At 39.3% G+C, this 16,222-nt stretch overlaps 1 protein-coding gene across 2 annotated transcripts; it reads right to left on the bottom strand.

Moving 5' to 3' along the window:
• Positions 1-429: 429 nt before the first annotated feature.
• On the bottom strand, positions 430-15,890 carry fkbp5 (FKBP prolyl isomerase 5). 2 transcript variants are annotated; one of them, XM_047581968.1, is made up of 12 exons: positions 15,604-15,890; positions 14,496-14,545; positions 10,927-11,059; positions 10,635-10,779; positions 7,517-7,659; positions 6,620-6,734; positions 6,365-6,521; positions 5,207-5,297; positions 4,964-5,047; positions 4,687-4,872; positions 4,306-4,545; positions 430-2,968 (listed from the first exon to the last, which is right to left on the bottom strand). In XM_047581968.1, exons 3-12 carry the CDS (start codon positions 11,029-11,031, stop codon positions 2,867-2,869), a joined length of 1,368 nt encoding a protein of 455 aa, XP_047437924.1. In that variant the 5' UTR covers positions 11,032-11,059; positions 14,496-14,545; positions 15,604-15,890; the 3' UTR covers positions 430-2,866. The 2 variants fall into 2 exon arrangements, with proteins under 2 accessions (XP_047437924.1, XP_047437923.1); XM_047581967.1 differs by lacking the exon at positions 14,496-14,545 and having other exon boundaries at positions 15,604-15,885.
• Positions 15,891-16,222: the final 332 nt, after the last annotated feature.

Here is a 16,222-nt window from a genome sequence, read left to right as displayed (position 1 = left end):
GGACTTTATCAGGTGGATGATGGATGTGTGTGTAGGCTATGGCGCTCATGTTGACAACCAATGCTTCCAATGCCCCCTAGTGGCCAAATTAAAAGAAAAAAGTGTATTACGGTAGCTAAACCGCAGAGTACAGTTCAAATACGTCTCTGATACACAGCTGTGACATTTAAAGACATGATTGGTTGAAATATGCTTTAAATTTAAATATGTATGTAATACTGATACAAAAAATAAAATAAAATAATGCGTGAATCTGAAAGCTGAGGCCTTTCAGTTGTAGAACGTGGGGAAAAAAAGTTAAGTTGTCTGTGACTCATGTATAATACTGTCATTTAACCATCAATGTGACACTATACTACAGTTCAAAGGCACTCTACAAGGATGTAATAATTATACTGTAAAATAGTGACCTGCAGATGACGTCTCTCATTAAATGCAACTCTTAGGTTTATTTAATGCTTTTAAGGTGCAAAAAAATTAAAAATATAGATATAAAGAAGACATGAACAAAGGTACCATATTTTTTCTCAGAAAATATTTCTTTTGCATAAATGCCAGATTAATACACTGATCACAATTTTTCTTTAACAGGGCAATAATCCTTTGAATGCATGTAAACATGTTTATTTCGTAACAAAAACAAAAACAAAAAAACAACGTCACTGCTGTTTAACAGCAGCTTCATTTGTCTCTTGCTTGTTTCTCAGTTCACCTGGAGTTTTTATTCTCTCTCCAAGTTATCAAAATGATGAATGCAGCACTAAGAGGCCTGTAAATTGTAACTGGGGTAAGATAGTCTGAATGTTCTTAAATACAATTCATAAGGGCTACAAAAACATCCTTCATGCTCATTTCCACTGTACAAAAGGTTTGAAGGTTCAGAGTCAGCAATACTTGAAAACATCGAGCAATAAGCTGTTTAAAAACATTGTTAACATACAACTATGTATATATATATATATATGTATGTACACACACACATATATATATATATATACTAACACACACACTTTTAGTTTTACACAAAATATTTAAGACAGCGAAGGTTTTCATTCTGAACGAATCCAATGTTTATAAAACATCTTGCGATTATAGTCCAGATCTTATCCGGACCTTTTATGAAAAGATAACAGTGTTGGTTTGACAGTTACCAAAGTGCATAATTGTCCACCACAATAACATTCACACACTTAAAAAGAAAAAAAAAGAAGAAGAAAGGAAATACAAAAAGATTGAGTATGAAATAAAGAGACACCTTTTTCAGGATTTCGGACAAATAGTAAAAACTTGCGCAGATTCAGAGTTGTGTTGAGCGGAAAATGCTAGTTGTACTTTGCTAAAAGAAATGTGCGGTTCTGATTGGGTTAAAGCTTAATTGCAGTTTTTTGCGCCCCATGTCCCGCTTCAAATAAAGTGATGTTAGAAGGGTGAATATGGAAGGTTTCAATCGTAATTACGAGGACTTTTCACCAAGAGGAATAATGCTGCACGTACAGTATCAACCCACTGAGCGATTTTTTTATGTGCATTTTATGAAGATTGTGCCATGCTCTTTCTACAACTAGCTGATAGACCAAAAAAGAATGAAGAGAAGAAGCAAAAAAAAAGACTATTCCATTAAAGCTCAGGAGCAGAAACATTTAATATGTATAGTTATATATATATATATATATTTTTTTTTTGTTTGTTTGTTTGTTTGTTTAGTTTTTGCAGCTGCCATCGGCTTAACACCTGACCAGTCCACAGGATTCTTCTGTCATTTTGCTTAACCAACTACCCGACTGGCTTCTTATAAGATTAACCTGTGTGTACTGCTTCAATGTGTTTAATGGATAACATACGAGGTATCAGCATGCATGTGTTCAAGAATCCATTAGTTTAGTGCGTGGCCGTTATCCATCCCATCCTAGGAAAACAATGTGTCATCCTTGAACACGGCAAAGAGCTGAATTTGAATTTGTATTCCTGGAAATAACCTCTCCACAGTTTGCGCCCTGATGGAGAGGTAGCAATTCGGCTTTAGAGGAAGCAGAATTTGAATTAATCTTATCTCAGCTGTTGATGGTGCTACATTTTAGATTTTAGTATTCATGCTTTGTGCTTTTAAGATTCTACTCTCTGCTTTTGGTGTCTCATGATGGTTTGTGTCTGTCATTTATGACAACGTTAAACATTCATGTCTAGGGAATACGGAGTCCTAGATTCGTTGTATTTTACAATTAACTCTACAAGAAGGCAGGCCTGTGTACTGGAACTGCCCACGCATGTATGTGGGCAAGACCGAAAAGTAGAATCGATTGTGTTTCGTTTAAAACACCGCTGATCTACCGGGATTTGTTGCAACTTTTTATCCGAAGTACATATTGCACATTAAAAGCAGAGTTTCAAGTCTGAATCCTAAAGTGTGATGCATGCAGCTGCCCCGAAAATGTGTAATACCACAAGCAAGTGAGAAGTCTAAAAGCCAGGTCCAGGTTTGTAATCAGAAACACGTCATGGAGGCACATCTCAGCTCTATACAGTAGTCTTAGGACAAATAAAACCAGATTCCTCTGCGTTTCTGGAGAAATGAAACTACAAAAAGGTAGGAGCTAGAAGTGTTCATCAAATGTAACTCACACTGATTCGACTAACTTGCCAGGGAGGTACATCCTGGCAGTTCAGCAGCCCATGTGACAGAGGAAATGCTGTTTGGCTTGCAAACGTCCCTGCTTACACTCTGCTTTGTATGCAGGAATGGTCACGGTGGATTTTGGGATAAAGAAGTTTGGATTAGAGGCAATTATTCAACTTCATTCCTGCCTCTGCTCCCTGGACTTGGAAAGCAAACAGGAGGCGTTCTCTTGTCCCTCTTTAAATGTCACTGTTACGAAAGACAGTCCTTACTCCTCCGCCGTCGCTTAATGCCCACTTCACCATTCATGCTGCTCCTCGTGCTCTCATCTCGCCTCCTCTTCGTCCTCCCAGTCTGTTCAAGGAGACACAGTGTTTCAGATGAAGGACAAATGACTAAAAGCTTAATGCAAAAAAATCACAAAAACCCACAAATCGTGGACTCTGCTTTAATATAAGAAGGTATATTCTTGTGAAAATTAGCTAAATATAAATTTCAACCAGTGAAAAGATTTTTGTTTTGTTTTAACTGTCAACATTTTCACTTCTTTTCAACAGAAGTGATGAGTTTAGATAAATAGATAGATGACTAAATAAACCTGAACACTAGAGGTCAGTGTAACACCGAGGAAGTGCACGTACTACACAGTCCATGTACTATTACTGAAAATGAAATCCTTTGATATTGTATTTATTTTTATTTATTTATACATATATATATGTTACATATATTTTACATAAAATCAACCTGTTGATACATGAATGAATATGAAGTCATTAAGTGGGTGGATGGACTCCCTCCAGTTGCATCAGTAACTCTCGCCACACTCCCAAAATGGCTGATCGCGAATTGGACCCAAAGTAAATTTATTAATTTTTGAAAAGTGAGGCGTGAAAGTCTGATAGCCTGTAATGTAGTTTCAAGAACTGAAACTAGAACATGAAAAAAAGATATAATGACACGGAATGCACTGAAATAGATTGGCTGTGTAAATATGAAGGAAGGCAACGCGATGGCATTTTATTTGCAGCTGATTTGATTTTGCCTCCATAACTTTGCTGAAATGCTAAATATTTTTTTTTTTTTCCGAAGAAGCACATGCCCATAAAAGGGCATAAAAACTCTGGAAAATTAGATGGTTTCTGTGTGTGTGTGTGTGTGTGTGTGTGTGTGTATGTGTGTGTGTGTGTGTGTGTGTGATCATGTTTTTATTAAGTTGTGGGAGTCAATTTTTCAAGGAATACTAACATTGTGGTGCCATCTTGTCGTTGCGAGGCCCATTTCGAGGGCTAAAACCCTTAAGACTTGGCTTTATGGCACAATTTAAAATGAAGTTGTGTTTAGGGTTAGAGCAGGGGTCAGGCTTAGGCACTTAGTCGAGACTGTTATTGCAGGGGAGAGGAGAGTGTATTATGTCAATGTCAACATGTCCTCACAAAGACAGAAATACTACTCTGTGCGTGTGCACGTGTGTGCGTGCATGTGTGTGTCACAAATTACATTAGTTTCATGTAATTGTGTCTTCTGACTTTTTTGTACTCATATGTTATTTTCGACAAGAAAAGGAAAAGAAGAAAATAACAGCAAAAAAGAAAACATAAGAAGAGCAATGAAATGGAAAAAAGGATAAAACACATTGACAAATCAGTGTGAGTGTGAGTTATTAAGCCAGGAATCGTGAGTTTACAGACCTTGGCGTCCCGTTCTGCAAATTTCTGGAACATGTTGGCGTAGGTCTTTTTGTCCAGTTCATGATGTTCCTTAATCTTGCGCTGGCAAATGGAAATCTGAGCACGGGCTGCTCGATTCACGGGGTTGACTTGCAGTACTTGCAGAAAGTCTGCCATGGCCAGGTTGAACTCGTTGCGAAGAAACCGGGCTTCCCCGCGGCGATACAAACCCTTCTCATTTCTCTCATCAACCTCAATTACCTTAAATAAAAACACACACACACAAATAAACTCACATTAACTGAGATATTAAAGTAGCAGGTAGAAAGATCATCCAGCAGCTGCAGCGATGGATCGTAGGTACATCGACGAGGAGGGGGGTGGGTTCCCGCTGTCGCGCACCTTATTGCAGCTGTCCACGGCTTGAGAGTATTCTTTTAAACGCAAGTAACACAACGCCAAGTTGAGGTGGGCCGTCGTGACATGTTCTTGTATCATCTGCTGCTGCTCCATCCCAACACCACACTCCATCTCTAGCCAGCAAATGATGCGCTGGTACTGGATGACTGCCTGGGAGTACCGCCCTGCCTAACAGAGGAACACGACAACAACTCAGAAAGATGTAGAGAAGAAAAACGAATCACTTGTTCAAATGGGAAGACCAGATATTTGAATGTACCTTAAAATAACTATTCCCTTTAGCCTTCACTGTGACAGCCAGATCAAGCTTTTCATTCAAGTCCATTTCCCAGGATTCTTTAGCCTAGTTAAAACATAAATCACAGAACAGAAGTTAACATTGTCTTCTATGTTTCACTTATTTAGGAGGAATTATTTATTATTATTACTACTATTTAATTTAATGAAACAAAGAGTTGTGGGGTTATTTGTTACACTATGAAAACAAGGTACTAGTGTTCACCTTTTTAAAGTCTTTGAGGGTAACTTCATATACAATGTCTTTGTCTGGTCCAACTTTGTACTCTGGTTTACCTTCGCTTCCAAAGCCATACCTAAGGGTTAAAGAAAAAAAAAGCAGTTATACTAGAGAAAAAATTATATAGCACAGACCATGTCAAGGGTCAACCCAGACCATTTAACATTTAATACAACACATACAGTAACACGGCTGGAAAACCTCATCTGTGACATAGTTGAAAACCGCTGGTAAAAATCCGCTGCATGTTACACCTCATGTTCATACCAGCCAGTGAACGCACAGTAATGTTAACTAAACAGTTCTTCTGGACACGCTAGGCGAAGCCTGTAGTGCGGTTTACAAAACAAACGTAAGGATGCATTGACGTAAATGTGGACTACTTTCTGCCAGGAACTTCTGCTATGAATGAATTTGTTTTGTTTTTTGGGGATGGTGCAGAGGGCCAGTGTGACCAAGGTTAAGAGGATGATGTTATTTGATTTGAGCAGAACACTGTGTGCTATTTGTTGACTTAAAATGCCTCTATAATTCTGTCTATTGAATTTACGATGTAAATATTTTTAATTGAGTGAATTACACAATGCGGTTAGAGCAGTACAGTGTGTGTCATTTGTTTTCTCTGTAGCTCTGTCTATTAGAGTTAGCTTTGCAATGTTTTAATTTAAGGGAATAATATCTTGTGGTCGGGGCCGTAAATTATTTAATTATTTTCCTCCACCTTTCGTTTGCATGCTGCATGTATCTAAAATAAAAAACAAAAAAGTTCAAATTTGGTTTTAAAAAAATCTTCAGAAAAAAATTACATGAATATCAAGCTGTATTAAAAAGGGGAATAAAAAAATAAATTAACATCTGCATGGCCACGTGAGAGCAAAATGCTATGAGCTATAAATACAGATATTTCCACATATGCTTTCGCTAGCTTGTCTCCGAGTCCTTAATGTCTCACAAGGATAAAATAATTGGGGCAAGAAAATTTATAAAGTGAGACTAATACTCATCTGACAGGAATCCTACATTAAGTAAAAAAGCTTTGGCTTGACAAGCGAGACATCTGTGCAATGTAACCGCACGTGGAGAATGACTCACTGTTGTGAGAGAAAACAACAGATCACGTTATAATATTTATTTGTAACTTACTTTGGTTTCAAGTAAAGTACGCAGCACTCTCCTTTCTGCATCATGTCCATGGCTCGGTCCACCCCCAGAGGAATGCCTTTATCCTCAGCCTGACCAACTATAAAGCTGACGTCCCTGCAGTCGAACACTCGGCCGTCACAGCTTCCCTCCAGATGCACTGTGGGACCCATGACATTTTTTTTTAACCTCTGTTTAATGTGCTGGAAAATTGTCCCATTAATAAGTAATTATCTACGATAGGTATCACGCTGTTACCGTCAACACATGCTCCATCGTTGGGATTGGTGTAACCGTCTCCTTTGACCTTTATTCTTCTCACGATGCCACCGTCGTCTGTAAGTATCTCTCCTTCAAAATTAAGCAGCTCCATCTGTTGGAGTTAAACATTAAATCAATCGTTGTTCTTCACAAACACTGATGTAATATTACAGCTCTGCAGATCTTGGTATGTGGTGTTCACAGCAGACGTGGGAGGAAAAATAACCACAAACAAATAAATGAAGAAATAACAATGAGCACTGGAGACCAACCAGCCATCTAAGATCAATACATGCCTATCAACTATGATTCAACTAAATTTCAGTTTTATCAGTTATATTATTATTTCCCCCTAGAATGATATAATAAATACAGACACATTAAATATAGTCTGTTTATTATGTCTGGACATGTATAAAGGAAATCTGGTGCAGTACTTTATTTAAGTTATTTGATATGGACACTAAATGAATATTCAAACCCAGACTCTTATAAGGAACTTCTTAACATCTGACAAATTTAGACTTTTTCTAGCAATGTACAGTGTTGAGTCAATGACCGAAGGTTTGAAATGGAGGGCTGAAATATACAATTGCATGAACAGTGTTTAAGGGAAGTCATTAGTAGAGCGGTGCAGTTCGCTAAATCCTTTTAGATTTTTTCCCAGAAGTTTTTACAATTGTAATTATCATTGATTATAGAGGGCAGAGGGAACCGACAAGCTAGTGGGGCGATTGGACTACGCAGGTTGGGTGACAGTAGGTGGATTAAAATAGACAAACCGGTTAATTTTATGAACTCCATCTGCTGTGACACGAGACATGCTCTTAAATTATCAGCACTCCCCGTGTCATGCCGAATCAATGCCAGACATAAACGGAGGTTCCAACTTACCTCAAACACTACCAAGGAGTTGGAAGGAATTTTGTTGGGATTTCCAGCGATTCCATAAGCATACTCGGGTTTACACAGGAAAGTGCACACCTCTCCTTGTCGCATGGACAACACGCCGATATCCCAGGCCTTAAGGACTTGTCCTGTGAGTGGAAAAAGCAATTAAAATTTTTTTTTTTTTTTTAAATGAGTGGAGATGTTGTGGGGTCATAAAAATGTCTACGGTACTGATGAATTTATGAGAATTTAAAGGAGTAATTAATTAATTTTGGTAAAGACATTTCTTTTAATCCCTTTCTTGCAGAGAATTAGATGGGACAAAACCTACCTACATCTCTAAACCTCACTGATTAGTGTGCATTCAGTTCATAGAAATGTTAGTTTAAATGGGAGACAATGCCTTGGCTTTGCGTAACATGTTAATAAGTCAGTTTCACAGGTTTGACAGGTGTATTCACTGTACAGAGCAAAGCTATTTCCAAAGAAGTGCTAACGCAGCATTACAAGATAAAAGTATGAAATGGTACACACTTCCTGTCTCCTCAGAAGTTGTTTTAAGAAATAGTGAGACACATTTGCATTTTCTTTTTTTAGCATTTACACAACAACGATGTTTAGCATTATGAAAATTAGCTTTCAAGGGAATTTGCAAGCACTTGTTGACACAAGGCAAAATAACATGGTTCCGCTAACTATACTAGACACTGGACTGTCTGCTTTTGAATCAGATAAACAGAAAACATACAGGAAATAAAGCCTGTTAATCTGAATATGTTTGAAATATGCAAACTACTTTTGGAAAACATTTCCAAGTGCCAGATCTTACAAGTGTGCTGTCGATTGAAAGACAGGTCTTGGACAAAAAATATTTTCTTATCACCTGTCTGTCTGAAAAATGCAGTTCCCATGTTCAGAAGATATGTGGCTTGTGAAAAATGGGTTCAGTTATTAGTTTTGTTACGTATGGGGCAAAAGAATTGTTCATAATCTGTGCTCACGTTCACTTCTCCCCTTGGGATGAATTAATTTGGAGCCTTTTACTAGTCTCTCGGGAAAAGTCCATATCAGGTTCGCAAAAAGAGACCATGCGAACCCCTCTTGTGGTATTCACAATCTTGTAAGTGGAAATATTCGTAAAGTTCCAAAGCTCACAATTTCTGTTTGCAGAAATGGCAGAGGTGGATGGAAAGTTAGTGTCCATCATAACTTTATAAATGTTGATATTCCCAACAGGAATGCATTTCCTGCTCACTCATTAAATTACCTGCTGGTAAACTCGTTAAACTGATGCACTTTGTGTACATCAGGTATGTTTGTGCCTAAACTTGATTAAAATCACAGACTTACATTTTAAAATTTTATTCCCAATTTTAATCTTGTCTGTCTCTCAGCCGTGGAAATTCTGCCAATGTAATTTTTTTGCCTGGGCCTTCTCAATTAAAACTACAGGTGGCTAAAGGTTGAAATACATTATATCGTGTCGCTGTTCCTTTAACTAATCTCATTTCAAGTTCGTATTCTTAGGCCTTCTCTGTGGCCTACATTAGTGTCAGTGTTTTCGCATCCTCTGATTGGAGGTTTAGAGAGCTGCTCTGTTTAAGCCAAACTAGTGGTTCATGTTCGTTTGTTACGAGCTGCACAATCAAATTGTCCCTGTTAATGTTTTCAAAGCTATGTTTTGAACACACGATGGCAAAGGAGGAGACACTATTGATTGGGTTGGAGACCCTCTCAGAAAGCCATTTTCACAGCAGACTTTGAAGGAAAAGCTGGACATTGCGTGGAAAGGCTGCCCAGTCACGGAGCTAGCTAGCCTGACCCAACCAGGAAAACTTCCCTTGCTTGACAGGCTCCAATGAGAAGTCTAAACAGTTTTTTAAGTACTGTTGAGTAAAATTAATTATATTTTATTTTATTTTATTTTTTTTGTATGATTTAAGCTTTAGCTGGATTTGACGCATGTGATTCACTACAGTCAGTGCGTTTACGTGCATGTGAAAAAAACTAATTATCGCCTTAATTGAACTCTAGCTGGACGATGTAAGTGTAAACGCGTTACTCCGATTAAAATCGGAGTTCTCTTTATCCGATTAAGACACCCAGATAATGCGATTGGAATTCGGTTTTCTCCGTCATGTATACGCCTTAATCGGACTACAATCGGATAACGCATGTGTGCATGCTCCACACCCGCACACTGGAGTGTGACCCTGGAACAAAAACATCGAAGAAAGCCGATCGCAGAAGAAGACGGTAAACAGAGCCGGTAGAAGAACTGTCTGAGGGATAGCGCATATCTTACCTGCACCATAAGTAGCGCGAACATTACGTATGAGATTTAAAAAATGTACCGTTGTCCCTATGGTTGTTGTTTGAAATGCCGGTCTGCCGCATCAACGACCCTTGTTTATTATATGACGTAACAGGTCAACCGGAAAGCAGACCATATTAAAGTGGCATTAACCCACTGAAAAGACATATATCACCACCTAGTGTGGAGGAGGAGGACATGTTCCCGTCATTGTTCGATTTTCTCCGCTGCATGTAAACTGGGACAAGGACTGTAGCCAGAAAGTCAAATTTTGACGCATAGCTCGATTAAGCTGTGCATGTAAACACACTGAATGAGTAAGAGGAGACTTACTGGATTGTTCTCAGTGAGAACATTGGGCCTAAGTAAGGGCATTCATATAAGATACGCATCAATGATGCAACGTCCTGTCTTATGCCTATGTATGTGTATGCTATGTATGTTGCTCAACTCTCCACTGCTTCTACAGCAGCAGCGTCAAACTGATCGTTTTATGGGGTGTTTTGAATAAGGTTAGAAGTCATTGAACGCCTAGGTGGGAAATGGACGGCCCACCACTGTGTTTATGCAGCCACACAGCACACGCCACAAGGCAGCAACGTACACAGAAAAGGATTTTTAAGTGTGTCGCCTCATTTCTCAACAGTTTCTGTTATTTACATCTGTTTTCACTCGTATTCCTAAATTCCCACCACATCAACAGACTTCTTAGTGGATCAATTTCATTTTAATCTTTAACTATTTCTTTAAGGGAGAAACAACACTAAAGCACCATCGTGTTTGACAGATATGAAGAAAGTCATCTACCTTTGCCCACATTGAAGCAAAAAGGTTCTTTGCGTTCTCGACTACAGTCAAATTTCTTCCCAGTGAGCAGTTTCCCAGTGTAGTGGACCGTCACTCTGTCCCCAATCATTGGGCGTTCTCCATCTAGCCCTTGACGCTTCACAACCTGTATGCAGAAAGACAAATTTCCACATTAAGTAAGACACCTTTCATCATTTGACAAAGAAAATTAAAGGCTGAGCAGCTGCAGGGTGGAACAATGTGTCCTGCTCATGCCTAAAATGTTGACATTTGGAGCAATGACAATAAATACCTTGATGACTCCTTGGTCTTTGCTGGGCGTTACGTCAATGCCCTTTGCAACAAACACTGCTGTGGCTGACTGGCCATCCATAGGTAAATCTTGATCAGTGGTCATTTCTGCGTGTGGGCATCACACAGTAACACTGCAAAAGACATAAAGACCAGAGTCTGCATGTTAGCAATCTAAACACCGTGAATGTCCTATGTCTTGTGTTTTCAATTTAAAACAGGCAAAATGACACAAATGATTAGATAAATCCAGTCTGTGGGGAAGGGCTAGAAAAATCACACTCTTGGGTGGTAAAAAAACTAAACAAAAAACAAAACAAAACAAAAAAAGACTCTCACAACCCACCCAGTAAATTTCACTTTTTCCTCCACATTATCTAATGTGCAGCTATTTAAGGACATGTGTCCTAAATCGGAGTCCCAGATTGGAAATCTACAGTTTTTCTGGAAAAGCCACATTGACATTGTTTGACGAACTCAACTGCACCACACCTTGTGTGATCGCTCCACAGATGAAGCAATTACATAACTGTAAATCCATGTTAAAGGCAGCAGCACGTGGATTACTTCACTCGTTTTATTTTGTAACACGAGCTGTACTCTTGGAGGTACAATATGTTCAAGACTGTTACTTTACGCCCCTTTCTGCTCTCTAAGAATCCATAAATGACACCAGGACACTTGATGAAGACAAAAAGTAAACATTTCAGATGTCCTCGCTGTTCCTTTTCTAATCAGACAGCTCATACGTACTAGGAAAGCGTGGGCTTGACCACACTCACACACTGATAAACTGATAAAGCTGCGCCATCACAAACAGAGTCGCGCTATCTCTCTAAGTCTTCATAATGAGACAGGTGAAAATCTTGAATTTGATCGAGACTCTGAGGTCATACACTGATAGAGTATGCGATCTGAATATGAGGCTGTTTGGGTTTTCTCTGGTTATCGAAGGATATGGTTCAAATGGCATCTTTTCTAGATCTGTCAGGCTGTATCACAATCAAGTATTCAGCTTTACTTCAAATTGTTTGACTGTTCTGGTCGGAGAAAATAAACTTTGAAGGTTGTGATGAGATAAAATAATAAGGTAATTCTTTACTTGACCCACAGCGGAGATGTGCTGCCTGAATGGCCTGCAAAGGTGTGTGATTCCAGCTTTTCAGTACTTGATCCACATACAAACACAGCTTTAGCACACAGGTTCAACACCAATCCATTTACACATTTGGACCAATTTATATATCCACACCACACATACACTAATAAAAGATTTCAAGTGCCAATTTTTAAGAGTAATTAAACAAAATTGTGTAAACAAAAGTTATCTAAACCTCTGGTAATTGGTGCTTCAAGCTATTTTTGGTCTCTCTATCAAAACTGTACTGGCATTTGATACTCAGTCTTAAGTCATTTATGAATTTTACTAGTAGATACTTGTGGCAGCAAGTTATTACAAGCTCGGTGAGAATACTTAAACAATAGTTTAGTTTATATATTTTACTGTTTTATAAGTAATTTTTTAGATACTTCACTTTTTTTTTTTTTTTTTTTACGAATTTGTTTCTTAACAAAGTACACCAGCGTTCTTGAGTATAAAATGCTGTCTATACAAAAGCAACTGCACATACATGCATGCATGAAAACATGGCCAGATGACAAATCGGAAATCATTGGTAATAAATAACAAGTCTGCAAGGTATTTGACGCTTGACGTTAAGGAAACGTCTTTGTACCAAAAACTTTCAATATCCAGCGTGACAGACAGATAGATTTATAGACGGAAAACATTTCCTGCCAACGTCTCACGCCTCCATGTGGTATAAAGAATTTCTGCAGCAACTTTGCCAGAACAATAAAACTGTAATGACATGTTGGTGTTACAGCTGCTGAATGTTGCCTCTCTCATCACAGCAGAACCGTTGTCAAGCTACGTGTTTCTGACCCCATTACAAAGGACCACTCTGGCAATAATGGTGATACTGTGTTAAGACAATGAAAAAGTTACTTAGCTATGTTGAGGATGTTGGCAAACAATGTTTGGAGATTACTATCACATGGAGCAGCTGAGAAGTGGCTGGCGTAGTATGAGATCACAGCTGTTGTGCACCGTGTCCGGATATTTCCACGGTTGTCATTTTTGGAATTGTGAAATAACATCTGAAATTGAAACTTTTATGGTGAAACACTTTGAGTTGGTCAGACCAACCAGTTCTAGGGTTTTGTTTGTTTGATTTTCAAAATGTTACCACACTGTAACCTGCTTTTAAAAACTTTTTTTTTTTTTTTTACATATATAATTTTAGATGTGAAATTTTATGAGCTAAAAGGGCCCATATTTAGCCCATATCCTTTCTAAACATACAGTGTGTCTTTTGTGAAGGAGATATCACTGCACACTTTTTGGACATGGACGAGATTTGTGTTTTTTCACACTGGCCAACAAATGTAAAATAAATACTAATTCAAAGTCGTCACATGCACAACCATACGCAGTACGAGTGGTTGAATCTTGAATGGAAGTTTGGAAGTTGTATTCTCATACAAAAAAACTAAAAAGTGGTTTGTGTGGTCTGTGTTTGTAAGAGGAGCTGTATATGTAGTGATAAGACGTTATCGTACTGGTGATGCAGGCATACATTTTACCACGTCATACCTTAATTCTCACCCAGGTTTAGGTACAGAAGTCTCGACGGACTGTTGCTGTGGTGCATTAATTTTAATTTAAGTCATGTTTACTGTAGCTTCCATGGGGAATAGCTAATGTGAGAGACAGGGTAGGTTTTGCAAAGCACTGATCAGACAGCAGTCTTGACCACAGAGATGATTTGAGGCTATGAACTTTGCTCAGGGGCAGGTTGTTTTAGTAACAGAGAGGAACAGCAGCTCCGATTCCTTGCATCAGCTTTCTGGGTTTTTCCATCAGTTGCCCCGTCTGCCGCTGAGAACATCCCGAAATAAAAAGATGCTCTGCTTTGGCAACCGGGTTCTTAAAGAGACTGTAAAGATAAACACTTAGTAACGGCGCTCGGTCTGAGTCAACATGCAACGAATCAAGTGTTCTGAATATTGATTAAGGACCTGATCTGGATGAGACCTTGCGAGGACAATGACGTCTCCCATGTCCCTCAACCCTCAAAGGTCTGTGTGAATGACATCTGGACAGTTTGTTCTGCTTCTTTAGCTCTGTGCCACTCTCAATGATTAGTGATGACTGCCGGACTCCTCAACACAAGAGCAGCACACAATGTCCATGGCTCAGAAGAAACACCTCGTCCTGGGTATTTTAAATTTCATTTTAGATGTAACTTGTGTGTGTGTCGTGTGTGTCAGAGAGAGAGAGAGTGTGTGTGTCTGAACACAATGTTCCTTCTATTCACGGTTCCCCACTGCCAAAGCCTGACGGTGTTCACCAATCGGAGACCCCCTCACGTACGACCAAGCTTGTTTTTTTGTTTTTAGACAAAAGTGACCTGATTTCAATCAGTCAAACTGTCACTCTTTTGGAGCAACACTGTTATGATTTACCAGCATTAATAATTTCACAAAAGCAAAAGTTACTCAACCCACCTTTTCTTTTTTTAGCTTTTCCAGTATGACAAATGTGCTTGCACCAAACACTGAAAATGGAAACAGGGTGCAAACAGTTACGACATAGATAAGATGGCATGTTGACTGCATGTACCTAAACTCAGATACCCTGCAGAGGAATGCAGGACAGGACACAATGAGGCAAAGACCACATCCACAGACGCACACAGTGTATCTGTACATTCTGTCTCACATCCGTACTCTGCTGCTGATTCATATGTGAACATGTGAGTACACACTGTGCATGGCAAACCTATATGCTGAAACACGGCATTGTCTTACATGAGGGAGTCTGTTTTTTGTCTCTTTCTTTTTTCTTTTTCTTTTTTTTTTGTTCAGCCAGATGGGTGCATCATGAGTTGTTAAAATGATGCAGGGAAAAGCTCGTAAAGTTGCTTTTATGAACATCTGTTTGTGGAAATGCTGCTACTGTGGCAAAGATTAGTGTTTGAAGTACTTTTAATGTGAAACTAAAGTGAAATGTTACAGGTTTTTCCAGATATAAGACAACAATAAATACAATTGGCATCCTTTAATTATAGAGCCGGCAGTGTTTATGGAGGAGAAGATATTTGTCTTCATTAAATATCTCCCTGAGGTGGTGTGATTCATCTCTGGGACGTGTCCATTTCAAAAGGCGACCTCATCCAGATCTAAATGTATGGTAATGTCCTTTATATTTCAAGTTTTATGAAGAGGCTGAATACCATCACGTCCTGCAATGTAGGCCCAACAAAATGAATGAGCACACAGTGAACTAGAGCAAATGTCATAATTCTCAGAAACAGTTCAACAACCTGTAATTCATGGGAATACACCTAAGCCTTCGGGGATTCTGGGTGTACACTGCTGTCCTCATCCACCTCCACTGGGACCCACAGCCAAGAGCCACATTCACGCACTCACACCTTTAAACCCGGTCCTATCATCATCCACTATTTTCCAGGACTATTACCTCAAATACCCCGTCGCAACATGTGTGGCAAATTCAACACCCATCCTAAATAAATAAAAAGCACGGCTTCTCCCATAATTTTAGACTTTCAGCGGCAGAATGAGAAAGGCTTTTAAAATGAAAAAGACTTACATGTATTCCTTGTGGTCCGCTTGGGAGAATTTCTTCCCCCGATCCGCTTTAATCTCACTCCGTAGATGTTTCTTTTTCGCTCCGTCTGTATGGATCCTCCTAATTCATGTCACATCCAGTGTACCAAATGTTCAGCACATGCGGCTGTTTAGTCTTTTTTCTTGTGCGTGCGTTTTTTTTTTTTTTTTCCTCCCTTCTTTCTCCGCCTAAGGATGCCGGTGTAGTAGCCACATGGCGCTCAGACTTCAAAATGACACTGGGGAGATAGAGAGGCAGAGAGACACTGAGAAAAACAGAGAGAGGGAGGGAGGGACGGAGGAGGGGGGGGGGTAGAGACGAGTGGAGTAGTTGTGGGAGGGCGTTTAGTGTAAAATTAAGGGCAGGTCTTGGAAAGCAGCCACAAAGTAACACAATGTTCCGGCTGTACTGTAGCCGTACCGCTGCCGCTGCTGATGAGAACACTGTGTTCCAATAGACACCCTGACCTGTAACCCGTTCCGTGCCGAGCCAAGCCGGGAACAGCCTGTACCGCAGCAGGCTGTCCTCTCCGCTCAGCTGACAACACATATCGTCAACACTGCTGCTGCTGCCGCTGCTGTGTAATAGCCAGTGCATAGAC

Source organism: Mugil cephalus, chromosome 4 (assembly GCF_022458985.1).
Source record: "Mugil cephalus isolate CIBA_MC_2020 chromosome 4, CIBA_Mcephalus_1.1, whole genome shotgun sequence".
NCBI classification, from domain to species: Eukaryota; Metazoa; Chordata; class Actinopteri; order Mugiliformes; family Mugilidae; genus Mugil; species Mugil cephalus.
The sequence above is the reverse complement of the archived record's forward strand: the minus strand, read 5'-3'. Positions and strand labels throughout refer to the sequence as shown.

Excerpts from the sequence above, each read along its gene's own strand:
- fkbp5 (XM_047581968.1), bottom strand. The coding sequence starts at position 11,031 with ATGACCACTGATCAAGATTTACCTATGGATGGCCAGTCAGCCACAGCA. Across the intron at positions 10,780-10,926 it reads AAGACCAAGGAGTCATCAAG|GTTGTGAAGCGTCAAGGGCT; the intron begins GTATTTATTGTC and ends TTCTGCATACAG. Across the intron at positions 5,048-5,206 it reads CCCTCAAAGACTTTAAAAAG|GCTAAAGAATCCTGGGAAAT; the intron begins GTGAACACTAGT and ends TGTTTTAACTAG.